The 13931-nt window shown below is 47.3% G+C and overlaps 1 protein-coding gene across 1 annotated transcript; it reads right to left on the bottom strand.

Annotated features, from left to right (window-relative positions):
• Positions 1 to 1875: 1875 nt before the first annotated feature.
• LOC135819772 (uncharacterized) lies at positions 1876 to 12878 on the bottom strand (the record flags this gene model as incomplete). Its single annotated transcript, XM_065333039.1, is given in 6 exon segments — positions 1876 to 1992; positions 3648 to 3739; positions 4756 to 4940; positions 9437 to 9503; positions 11332 to 11479; positions 12421 to 12878. Coding segments are annotated over 6 exon segments (800 nt in total), but the record flags the coding sequence as incomplete, so codon positions are not given.
• Positions 12879 to 13931: the final 1053 nt, after the last annotated feature.

Genomic DNA, 13931 nt, shown 5'->3' with positions numbered 1-13931 from the left:
GCATTTACTTCGAAGTAGGTCTTCAAATAGAGTTGGACCAGGGCTAAAAAAAAGACCAAGAGCCGCGCAGGAGCACCCCATCTCGCAAGAACAACCGGCCTTGATTTGCAGCCAGTGAAAGGCAAACAGTACGGCAGAGTGCAACAAATGTCAAGTGATGTGAGCAGCTGAATGCACTAGGGTCTCGCATCACGACACCATACCAACCCGCTGCTGTTGTGTGGAGCTCTCATGTCCTCAAAACGTAAACTGAGCACCAGTTGAGTACTCTCTCATGTTCTCAAAACGTAAACTGAGCACCGGTTGAGTACTCTAAGTCAACAAATATTCGGCGCATATTTTATTTTCGGCTATTTTCGGCCTGGGCATATTTAGGCGAAAATTTGCTGCCGCCGAAATTTTGATTTGCAATGTTCAGTGTGACAGTGTATACAGGCAGCAGCAGTACAGGCCGAACATTTAAATGCGGCTGAAATTCGTTTTAGTCCTGGGAGGCCGAAACTTGACCACGCTGAAAATGTGTAGACTTACAGTACACTTTAAACACAACATACAATGTTTGTACAGTGCTGCGCAATGATACCCGATTGTGTGAGTGTTAAAAGTGTGCGCCCTGCGCCATTTCGCAGCCCAGTATTCACAGGTCTAGGGCTGCATGGTGCCCGCAGCAGAGCGTACCGAACTAATACGGTTGGATGTCAGTGAGCAGCACTGTCCATTCAGGGCCGGTGCCACTGGTGCGGCCATGGCCGTACCAATTTCTCAAAACGTTGGTCCACGTAGGACGTCCGAAAAACCGGGGAGGAAAAGTTTTGATGTATGATTTTGTACAGGGAGTCGTAAAAAACGGATTACCTTGTCATCAGGAACATTCTACGTACAGTGGCCTATCATAAGTGCACTGTCTGAAACTAGTGCATTCTGCATTGGAATATCAGACTTGCAAGTTGTACCCAGAGAGATCTATCGAAATGCACCCAGTTTGCAGGATTTGCCTTCTAAATTCCTAAAATGTTCTGGGGGAGGACCCCCCCCCCCCTTTAACAGGGCACTCGGCCGCACTGCTCCGTGGGAGCTGCCTCCGGCCCTGACATTGTACGTGGAATACACCGGAGAAACGGTCCCCGTCCACCGCAAGACTGCTCAACAGTTCTGGGATGTGTATGTGTATGTGTATGATCTACCTTTCGGTATGATTTACCGAAAGGACTTGTTTGTCCGCCACACCTCCCACACAACAGCAACAAAGGTATGGCGGTGGGTGTAGGGGGCTCTACCAGTACTTCACAGCATTTGAGAATGTTCAGTATGGCTGTAATCCTATTCACACACACGTACACCTGCCCATTGCTGAAGCGATGATAGCGAACAAACCATGGTAGACATAGCAAGTTGTGCTGGGATTACACCATTCAACAGCTTGCAAGGCTGAAGAATTGACCCCCACTAATTGTAACCTGTTCCACACCACACCCCACAGATCATGATTGAGAAACAGAGGGTACCAGGTTCAAGTCCTGCTTGGCATCGGAAGGATTGTTTCCAGCCGTGCTGCGACCCACAGTTAATTGGGAACTCGTGGCCTGGCGTGAGGGAAACATGGATGCAGTGAATGGGATTTTCGGTCTTTGACCACTTTGTGGTGGGTCTGATCTACTCACCTCCCTCCGCTTAGGAGCTGCATCTGCGCCTTGATCCTTGAAGGGTGGTGGCGTTCCTACGGATGCGAAAACTCGGCCTCTAGCCGAGTCTCACGCGAACCGTGAATTTATTTTTTATTTTTTTACACCACACAGCTGATTGGCTTTTTTCTGGCCAGTTACTATACAGTATGGCATTGCACATCAAAATCCAATCCAACTCACGCCAATGAATCCGAAGATCTTCGACCAGGTGCCGTAGTTGGGGAAGGCTTGGATGCCATTGCGCTCACGGAATGCCATGTTGATGAAAGTTCCGCCAACGACGTAGGCAATGATCAGAGAGAAGAGACTGTGTACGTCCAGACAGAAACAAAGCAAACAGCATGTTGGAGCATACCAAGAGCTGAGCTGAAGAACAGCACAACTGCTTAGCCGTGTGAACACGCCAAACTGAATTGTTCAGCCATGCAACTCAAGATAGTGTGGCAAATGACAAGCTTCAGCATAGTGGTCTTATCCTTTTGTTGTATCAAAACAGTGTTGGTAGTCTGAGATGCGGCACACAGTACTGTACTGACAGGTGGTGAAGAACTTGGGGGGAGGTCAGCCTCGTAGCCTGTACTGTTCTTCTTACATGTATTTTCATGCATGGCTGTCTATGTGCAGTAGAGTCACCTTGCATAATATCACTTTGCTGTGGTTGGTGAAATTCTAGCGTGGCCGTTCTTGGGCACCACGTTCTTTGGCACCAAACAGTACTGTAGCTAGTCTGAATGGCTCCTGAACTCCTTTAGTACATGCCGGACAGCAATCTCGTGCTCAGGTACCAGGTTTTCATGTTTTTTTCTAAGAAAACATTGGAGCAGAAGTGATACGAGAGAGAGGGGGGGGGGGGCACTTGGGGAAGGGTACCCGAGATCCACGGACATCGACAGGGCATTCACTGCAAGCTGGTATGATACTGTCGTGGACATGGAAATCCGGTCGCACGTCTAGCGGCCCCAGGGCGCTGGCCATGCAGCCGTGGGTAAGCGGTACACACATGCATTTGTGCGCCGCAGCGCGCTGGTCGCATCTGATCAACACGTGCATTGTGCATGCAACGTTCTGAACGCGCTGAGGGCGCCTGCCCTGGTCATTCGGCTGGATTTCCATGTTCGCGGCAGTAGGTGTACATGTATATATGTGGATACCTTCTTGCACATCCGGGTGCATGCCTCTACACTGACTGGGCCCAGCCATCACGTAAATACAAAGAAACCTGTTTAAGACGACCGCTCAAGGGACCGTCAAAACGTGGTCTCTGTTACCAGGTGGTCTCCTTATCCAGGGTCATTTGACTGGAAATAACATCCCTTGATCCTGGCTTCAGTGGTCTTCTGGGACAGGTGGTCGGTCGCCTTATCCGAGTGGTCGCCTTGACAGGTTTTACTGTACTTGCGTTTTCGCTCCGTTACGTGTGCATGCATCCTTGCTCACGTGTGCATGCATCCTTGCACACGTGTGCATGCATCCTTGCACACGTGTGCATGCATCCTTGCACACGTGTGCATGCATCCTTGCACACGTGTGCATGCATCCTTGCACACGTGTGCATGCATCCTTGCACACGTGTGCATGCATCCTTGCACACGTCAGCGCATGCATCCTTGCACACGTCAGCGCATGCATGATACATGTAGGCTGAGTGCTCTCAGCCATCTTGTCACGTAAACTCCTACCCGTTCACCCCATATGAGTACAGTCGACTTTGCTTATAACGACACTCGGCGGGGTATCAGAAAAGCGAAGTGTCCTTATACCCGAAGTCTCATTATATTTTGTACTACAGTGGGATGGGACTTTGCTCTGGGTATGGAAATTCTGTCGTTATTCGCGAATTGTCGTTATATCTGCAGTTGTTATTAGCGGCGTTGACTGTACATGCCTTCCTGTACACCTGGGTGCACGCACAAACACTGAGTGCTCTCAGCCAAACCCCTGCCCGTTCACTCCCCTACTTACACGATGGCGAAGACCGCGCCGCCGTTGAGTCCCCCGGACGGTGAGCTGGAACCAGAATAGCACGCTCCGTCGTAGAAGAACTGCATGTCAAACTGCAGCAACACCAATGACAATAACGGCACCAGTACCAAGAAACGTGGACGCCATTCTTCTTCTTTTTCAGTGACTGGTGCAGTCCAGAGACTGATTTGAGAGTGTTGTGAAGATGTATGGATATAAATTTATGATGGGTAGCTGCAGTGGAGTCTACTCATATTGAGAACTGTAGTACCAAAAATACACTGATGAAAAACACGCGTTGCTGGCAAAGCGGTTCATGCAGAATGCTTGGGTATGGGTAGCAGTGCTGGTGTGAAGGGCTAGGGAGGGGGGGGGGCATCAGCCACCTTTTTCGGGGCACTAGAGCTCTAAATCGATGCAAGGGTTGGGCGGTAAGCACTTTGCTTTAGGTACCGGCAGCAGTAGTACCAGCCCTAACGTTAGCAGCAGTGGCATCAGCACCACCAGCAACACTCCCAGCCCCAGCAGCAACTGAGGAGCACCACCACCAAGTAGCAATGCAACAGAACTATAGACATGTACATTGGAGATCGGGTCCAACAGTCTGGCGGATACAAACAGATCAACAGATATCACAAATTTCTGCTGCCCAAGGCACATATGTAGAAAGGCCTTTCCCGGAAGATCGAGTTTTAAGGACCGGTCGTGTAAACGGCGACTCGATCCCCCGGCGGCGTTCCTTTATTGCCAATCCCAGACATGATTGTATGTGTACTGGCATATCCTCATGCAATCCTGATCATGGCTCCTGGCCGAAAATCGGGTTGAGATCATAGAGTTTGCATCAGTGAGACCACTTCCTTTGTTGATCATGTTGGGTTTGACGTATCATGATTGTACTTATTATTTCAAAGTGTATACTAAGTATAGCATTCGGCCCTGTACGGATTTTTCATTACCCGCCACACCATCCATTACTTCCATGTAATTGGGCGTATTGCCCGTTTGGTATTGCGAATTCAAATAAAAAACAACAACAAAAGCAACAACCATAACTATGCTCTTCAGCCGACCTCAACACGTGGCCACATCATACCATTCTACTTACCATGCTATCATAGCCTGAATGTACAACCCCAATGAGGCCGGGAGCGAGGCTTTCGTTGAACGACGTCGGAATATCCGTCCACGACAACGTTGCATTGCAGTAGAAGGCGAGTGCAGTGATGATTTTCTCGTCCGGGACTTCAAAATCGATCACAAACTCTCCCCTGGCGTCAATAGAAACTCGGTCTGGATGAACGGAAGGGATATAGTTGGAGAGAGAGAGAGAGAGAGAGAGAGAGAGAGAGAGAGAGAGAGAGAGAGAGAGAAAGGGAGAGAGGGAGAGAGAGAAAGCAGAGAAAGGCACAAGGGGAAGAGAAAGTACAGGTCCTCCCTCGTTATAACGAGTCCGGTTAGTACATAAACCCTGTTAGTAGTACAATAGAAATCTGAAATCCCCTGGCGAAACGTGGTCTATACAACTGTTTACAGGTCCGGTTACAACATAATTCGTTAGTACATGAAATTCGTTGTAACAACCCTTTACCCAGGACCCTTGAATGCCAAACCCTCAGTATAAGATAATATTGACCATGCAGGACCAAGACCAAAGCACATAGGATAAAGCAGAAAGGCACAACGTACTATATCATTATATTCGTAGATATGTACGATCTTTTGCATCCAAGAAAAAAGCTATGTTGGAGATTTTCAATTATCTTATAACGAGTTGAAGCCTCGACAATTTAGGTTGTATCGAGGGTAGCCAAGGTGAGTACGAATTAGTGCCTATTTCACCTTTAGCTGCAAATCCTGTTACAAGATAAGTCTCGTTACAAACAAAAACAAAAAATTCACGATTCGCGTGAGACTCGGCAAAGGCCCAGTTTTCCGCATCCGCAGGAACGCCACCACCCTCTTGGATCAAGGCGCAGATGCAGCTCCTAAGCGGTGGGAGGTGAGTAGATCAGACCCACCACGAAGTGGTCAAAGACCGAAATCCCATTCACTGCATCCATGTTTCCCTCGTGCCAGGCCACGAGTTCCCAATTAACTGTGGGTCGCAGCACGGCTGGAAAAAACCCTTCCGCTTCCAAGCAGGACTTGAACCTGGAACCCTCTGTTTCTCAATCATGGTCTTAGACCATTCCACTATGCCTGCCTCGTTACAAGATATCTTTTTAATGGCCTGGGGATTATCTACTAACAAGGGAGGAACTGTAGTGTTAACCCAGCAACACAAACATGGCATGGGTGGATCCATCCAGATAGAGAGTTTAACAAACTCAGCTGTCCATAGTTATTTCGGATATTGATGCCACCAGGGATGGAGTTGCTAAGCCTTCCCGAAATCCCAGGTAACTCGGATTTGAATAGGGATGCATTACGGAATCAATGCAACATTATGCTATACAAGAATGCACCTGTCCCCGGGGAAAATTGCGGAAAAAAATCGCAAAAAACGCGGGGAAAAACGCGGCATAATATGGCATAATTTGCGGTGAATTTGCGGTAAATATGCGGTAAATATGCGGTGAATAATATTGATGTGCGGCAATTTTCAGTGAGTATGTAGTGAAATCAATCAGTTACAAGTCTCTGGTGTAAGCACTCGTCATATTTGAGTAAAAAGCCGCCACGATGAGACGTTGCTGACCGAACAGTGCACTGTGTGTACGTGTAGTCCAACAAAAAAGTTCAAAAAACGCGGGAAAATCGCGGAAAACGCGGTCTTTTAAAAAATCGCAAAAAACGCGGAAAAAAACGCGGCCGCGGAATCGCAATTTTCCCCGGGGACAGATGCACTCAGGTGGAGAGCCAAGGATTAATTTATAGAAAAGAAAAAGGACCAAGAAACTACAAGGTACATAATAGGTGTCAAACATAGTGCTAACGTATATAACTGAGTGCAGCCACAAAGCAAGAGGTGATACAGTGCAACATGACACAACATTTACATCTGATAACCAGCTTGCTTTGTGGCTGCACTCAGTTATATACGTTAGCACTATGTTTGACACCTATTATGTAATGCTTTAGCACTTCCTTTGTTGTTCAAACTACAAGTTACGCTATATTGTCCACTAACACCACCAGTTACTCAACAGTCAGCTCATGCGATAACATTATAGCGTAACCTAGCGTTATAGCGTAACTTGTAGTTTCTTGGTCCTATTTCTTTTCTATATGCTATACACGTAACATTTCCGGATTCAATACTCGCCACTCGAAAAACCTTTTTAGTTACCAGCTTCTCCGGTTTGAGATCTGTTCCGGAACCATTCAACTATGCTACAGTGGAATTTACTTTAGCAATATGTATTCGTATAATGCGCTCACTAAAGTCTCGCCATGGTCGGACATTCTCCGAAACAGTGGTGTAGCGCTCCATACTGATGCACGCTGGGGTAAGAAGTACCTTGAGAACAATTTATCCTTGCGGGTAGCCACCCTCGCTCGTGACTGAGAAAAGTCTCTACTGTAGAACTGGTAATTTTAGCGACTATTAATTTTAGCTTTTCCCATTGTCAACCGGTTAGCAACGTTTTATTTTAGCGATTTGCAGCGATTTTACTCACGGATCACCAGTGCACTACTAATGTCTCAACGGATTAGCGACTTGAAGCTTTAGCGAAAATGAGTAGATCTCTAAATTCGCTAGGGTTTTTACGTCGCTAAAATTACCCGTTCTACAGTATTTGCGAGTTGCCGGTATTCACGAGGGTGAAAGTGTGGAGCAAAACGGTCACTAGGTCTGAAGATAATGTAGTCGTTGTTTGCGAGTTGTGATTATAGCCGAGAGCGTCATTCATGAGGTTGACTGATATACCAAGAACACATCACTGCTCCCCATGGCCATGCATGGGATATACAGTTAAACCTGTAACTAACGACCACCGTTACTAGCGACCAACCTGGCACTACAGACCACTTCAACAGACACGGACGGTCTCACATTCACAGAATGGTTGAGCGGTGCAAACTCTAACTAAAGACTAAAGACCACCTGCCACTAAAGACCGCTTTCTCTGGCCCCAAGGGGTGGTCTTTTGTCCCAGGTTTTTCTGTACTAAGAACACATCACTGCTGCCCATGACCATGCGAGGGATATACCTAACCAGAGTTCCTCTATACATTCATGCCTCGCGGCTATCCAGGCCCCGACTTTTCGGCCACTTTTGTCTACTGGGCACGCTTTGGGTGAGTTCCAGTGGAAGCGTTCCTACTCTTCGGTCACTTTTCGTGGAAATGGTAACGCCATATGCCATATCTATGGCCTTTCCCCCATCAAGGTGTGTGTGATTCTGAGTTACAGACATTTCAAAGCTACGGGCAGTGCCCAGTACCGGACTGGCCGGATAAACGATGTATGTGTGTATCTACATGTATGAATCATACATGATGAGACTCTCATTCCAGCACACTGCCAATTTGTGGGGAGCCTTAGCCAGCTTTCTTGGCAGCCTATTCTTATAGTGCGTTTTAAGAGTCCAGACCTCTGGTTTCAAAAAACCGTTAGGCCAGCATCTATGCCACATAAAATCTGTGATCACTTTGTGCATAAAATTTCCAAAAGTGGGTGTTTGTTATCCAATCGCACAGAAATTTATATGAGAAAATTGCGGTAGCTGCCTGCTGCCTGAGCAATATTCCGAAGAAGTTTCTCAAAAAACTCACACCGAATTTGAATTATGCAAAAAGGTCTAGAGGTCTTTTCAAACGCACTATAGTTGCCCGGTGACGATAAACTTGTCCCACGACGAAATAAATAAATAAAATACTTGGTCCGTTTCATCGCAATTGTCGCTTATCTATCGCAACTAAGAACAGGAGTTTTTTTACCGCTCTGTGAAATTTCCAATACGCATAGTGAAGAAGCATGATACAGGATTCCTGTCCGCCACAAGAAATAAATTCAGGGATGGAATCTGATGAAGCAAGTTGAAGAAAGGAAGCAAGGTTACAAAAAATGTACAAAAGAAAACAGCGACGGAGCGCCTTCTTGCACTCAGGCTTTAGTTTATCCGACTCTGCTTCTGTATCACTCGAGCTCATGCCACTTGAGCTAGCTGCTAGCGTAGAGTACCGTATCTCTTGCTTTCTCCGCTTGGCGTACGAGGGAAAGGAACAGTCGCGGTTGTCACTTTGGCACTTGGAGGAACATGGGCAGCGTGACCCGTCTGTCACTACAGTACTGTGTGTTCAACAATGTTTTTGAATCAGGCACACATCCCTCTCCAGACAGCTGTCATACGCTCTGCTGGATACGCTGACCACGACTCTTGTGCTGCCGCTGCCAGGTCGGACAATGTCTTCTTTGCCACCATCTCGCCATCAGTTTGCAGGCTTGCAAAGAATACCAGGTCATTGCAGTTCAAACATTGCAGTTCAAACAACTGAGCTGGCTGGCCTGGCCGTGACTGTCACGCTCTCCAGGTGAGGATGTCTTTGAGCTGCGCTTGGCTTTTCGCTGCAGTGAATGTGTGCATTCACTGCAGCGAAAAGTTTCCCACTTTTCCATCAAAATTGTATGAATCGCGATGCCACTGGCGCTAGTCGCGATGGTTTTTTTCTTTCTGGCTCCTCTGATCTTGCCATCACAACCTCCCAAACGAATGTGAGTTAGATATCGAGATAGGACTGGGTTTTACCTGTCAAAAGGTGCGTGGGAGATAAGCGACAATTGCGATGAAACGGACCAAGTAAATAAATGTTATTATACAGGAAGCACAGATATAGCTTACTGGAATATTTGAAGGTGTTGTACTCTCCCAAGCTAGTCGTCTCCGGTGGGTCAATGGCATCATTCACCTGTATGTATACACAAACAACAGTGAAAGTAACTTTCTAAGATGAAAATAATATGAATTTCTTTTTAGCCCGAGCGTTTGAAATCATTTTAATATTTTTTCTCAGAGGAAGGTCATAAAAAAACTCTTAGTCGTTGACGATTTTCGTGTCCACCATCTCTCAGATCTAGAACTTTTACCTCAGCCTAGGAAGATCTTGATTTCACATCTCTCATTTCGATCAGGCTTTCCTGTGGTCTGTGGTGTTCCGGGCCTTGTTGCCGAAGTTGTAAACTATCAACAAAGTGAAATACAGTAAAACCTGTAACTAACCCCCACTCTTGGGGCCAGAGAAAGCGGTCCTTAGTGACAGGTGGTCCTTGGTTAGAGGTTTGCACTGCACAACCAATTATGAATGTGTGACCATCCGTGCCTGGCAAAGTGGTCTGCAGTACCAGGCTGGTCGCTAGTCACGGTGATCTTTAGTTACAGATTCTACTGTACACTACAAGTCTGCAGATATGAAGAACCGTCTATGTTGAACTACATGATCCATCTAATAGACCTTATTTATAGACCAAATGAATGTGTGTCCACCACAGTGAACGAGCATACCATAGACAACTTTTCTCGCTGTTGTCTCCCTTACTTCAGCATCAGCAGAGGTTTGACTGGCTGGAAAGAAAGTGTCCAGCGAATGTCTGGCCAACTGCCGCACCCCTGGTCCTTCATCTTCATGCCAAGGCAGGACAGTAGAGTCAGTTTTCCGACAACGGGACCACCCCTACAAGTTTGGCCGTGCACGGCTATTCCCCAATCACAAACTGCACTCCCAAGACAATGTAATCCTGTGCAAGCATCATGCATACGCAATGTGGTGATTGTGGGGGGGGGGGGGGGGGGGGGGCACAATTCAGCCTGCTCCAAGCGGTTCTTCTGTACATGCTATGACAAGGCTCCCTCAGTGTTCCACATAGGAACATTGTCGGGCAAGCCAAAGTCGGATCCTGGCACGCTCTATTGCGGTAGCATCTCTACAATACAATGCAATGCTGTTTAAAAAGGTAAGGTCTCCCACAGTCCAAGATGAACTCAACACTGACAGCTAGTTCACACAATTGGAATTGGCTACGAAATCTCATAAATGCATGTATGTATAATCCGGCCTCATGTCCTCTGTGCTGCGCTGACCAGTCCACAAAGGACGAAACAGTTCTGTCCGCAGATTGAGTGTATGTATAATTATGTAGGTTTTGTGCCCTGTTATCGCACTTTCGGACAGTATGGCAGATCAGAGGTTATCAGCTTCTCGATAAACTTGCATTCCAGGAGATGGTACGTAGGAGGTGCGAGAGATGAACATTTCTACCTTTCCTAGCCGTACCGTAGTGCCTGCTCACCAAGCGAGCAGAGATTCCTGGTGTCAAGGACTTCGAGATTTTCCACGATCGTGATGGAGCGGAATTCCACTCGACTCGCGTCAACGTGCAGAAGGAGCCATCCATGAAATCTCTTATTGTATCGCTCCATCCAAATCTACCAGCCATTCTGTGGCGACTTGTTGTCGTTTTGGATATAAGTGACAGTTTAGTAGTGCTATTCTGTGTGCAACATGGCTCAGTACACATAGAATGGAGTTTTGTTTTTTCTTCTGTTTTTGTTTTTTTTCCGCCCGCCCGCGTGCCTTTTCCAGAAAATATCCGACACGAAACATAGAATTAACTTGGTGTGGCCTTATTATCATATTCAAACTGAGGCGTTTGACAAACCTTCCACTCTCATCTGATCTTTCTCTCTGTGCGACTAGTGTAGTTGTGTCTGCAGTGAAAACAACTTCTTTTCCGTTTTACCTTGCAAACGGATGCAGTTGAGCAGTTCTCATGTAGCCCGAGAGATTGCGGCAATGCTTGGCAGAATGTGAAGTAGTACGAGCAGCTTCTGTCTGCTGGGTCGGCTGTGTCGTTGCACGGCTGTCTATGCAGTGCCCACACGTCCTTGCTGTAGATAGATTGCCGAATGCACAGACACACACACACACACACACACACACACACACACACACACACACACACACACACACACACACACACACACACACACACATGTACACACATGCACATACATACACGTACACAGAGACAGACAGAAAGACACACGCACACACACACACAGACACACACACACACACACACACACACACACACACACACACACACACACACACACACACACACACACACACACACACACACACACACACACACACACACATAGGAATTGCCCGTAACTCAGACCATACATTGCACATTCCATGATGTCGTTGAGGAACGGCGGCTGTCTTTTCTTTTGCCCGACTCTAGTTTCCTTGAGAGAGTCATGGTACTTCTGGGTGCATGATTTGAGGCACTTGAACCTGTCGCTACATTGTTTGGCTCGTGGCAGCCATTATCATTTTTGATTCCGGAATGAGAATGCTCATTCCAGCATGTGAGGTGGAATGATCATTCTCCAAAAAGAATCATTCTCAGCGATTCCCATTCTGGAATCGTGTGGAATGTGACCAACCTAACGCACTTTTTTGACCAACCAAACGGGCGAGAATGATTCCGAGTGATTCCAAGTGATTCCCATTTGGGAATGTGACCAACCAAACGTAACCTAAGTCTTATCCTGCGCTGAGTAGTTACTCCATGCAAGTAAGTAAGCATTTTCTATGCCAGCCAAAAACGGCGAAACGTTTTTTGTGACTCTAGTCTCGATGGGTGAGAAAGACGGATGTGCCCGGACCAGGGACGTCGGATTAGGGACGTTTTACTACACCACCGGCACGGCACCAAGCAAGCTGCTTGCGCTCAGTCAAACTCAGTGACATCGAGGTCACCGGTGCGGCTTGTCTGAGCGTGATTTTCCACACAGGAACTCATTACAACCGTACTCACTTGAGAAGCGGCTGAAAGACATATCCATCTACCGTCGGGTTTTGTTGGGGACAATTTCTCTCCCGAAGCCTTGCTGCAGATCCAAGCGGTCGTCTCTGCACTCCAACGCCACTCAGATATCCGCCACTCGCTGTGGAGAGCAGCGCCAAACCTACCAAACCACACAGCAAAACTGCACGGAAGCCATTCATCTTTGCACGCTGGCCAAGGATGCGACTTGTGCGCTTCCTGCACGATAATCGGCACCCACGGACGCCGGTACAAAACTCACTAATGCTTGGTAAACACTTGCTGCACAACTAACTAATTACTTGCTCGATATGAAGACGCTAATCAGAACAACGATCATGGAAATCTACACGGTCACGAAACAGCTGGTTTTGGGCACTACAGTACATGTAAAATTGCGCGGTTGATACAGGGAAAAGTAATGATTCGGATCTGTCCTGGAGTCCAAGTGCCAGAACTCGAGCTAGCCCTCGTCCCATCCTTCTCTTTCATGATCTTACAGCACCTGACTTGGGAGGTGACAGTCGCTCTTACTCTTAGTTGCATGTCAAATCACGTGCGTGCACCACCGTCAAAACTCACTGCTGCACGGTCCCTACAATGACAATGTAGCATTGTAGGGCCCCTGCTCTAGTCTGTCGCCTGCGCCAAGACTGCAGGACTTCAACTCTGAAGTGCGTGAGTTGTCGGTCTTCGTCTCCCAGGTTTGCACATCATCGAGTCATTACACTGTACTGATTAGATAATAATAATTCTCTCAGAGCAGTGCAAGCTAGCTGTTTGTTGCCTTTTCTCTTTCTTATCTACCATGATCTACCCTGGACTCAGCTTCATCCTCAGTCTCAGTATCTTTTTTGCAGGTGAGCAGCGGAGCCATGTCAGTCAGATCCTCAGTGACGACCTCTGATCTCTCCCCCCCCCCCCCCCCACTTCCACTTCCCCCAAAAAAAAGTTCGTTCAAGATCTTGTCCGGATCGCAACCACGGAAGCGGAATGGAATCCGACCAGCTCAGGGCATAGTACTGACAATCAGTGACAATCTGTACTGTGACTCTGTAGCCTATAATTATAATCAAGAGTATAAGAATACTCGTATCTCCAACCGTGCTGTTCGGATTGTCTTCGGCTACCCGAAGTACTACGATGCTTCTCTTGTTCTAGCTAGGAACTATCTCGCTGCTATCTCCCTTAGATATCAATTTCGCCTGTTTGTACTGGTGTTTCGAGCCCTCCATAAGTTGTGCAGTCCACTACTCTCGACCTGCTTCCTCCCTCGCACTGCCACTTCACAAACCTCAGCCCGTACACGCTCTCAATCCACTTTGTCACTTAGGGCGCGTTCAGACTGGCGTGAATAGCCGCCGGAAAGCTGCAGCGTAATCCCGGGAATCGTAATCACACTGCACGTGAATCCCGCCGGAATGGCCAGTACATGTGAAGCTTCGACATTTGAAAAATTTGAGTTGACTAAGTTTGAGTTGGATATCAAAATAAACTAATTC

This window comes from Sycon ciliatum, chromosome 6 (genome assembly GCF_964019385.1).
Source record: "Sycon ciliatum chromosome 6, ocSycCili1.1, whole genome shotgun sequence".
Taxonomy (NCBI): Eukaryota; Metazoa; Porifera; class Calcarea; order Leucosolenida; family Sycettidae; genus Sycon; species Sycon ciliatum.
Note: the sequence above shows the minus strand (reverse complement) of the source record. Positions and strands in the feature narration are given on the sequence as shown.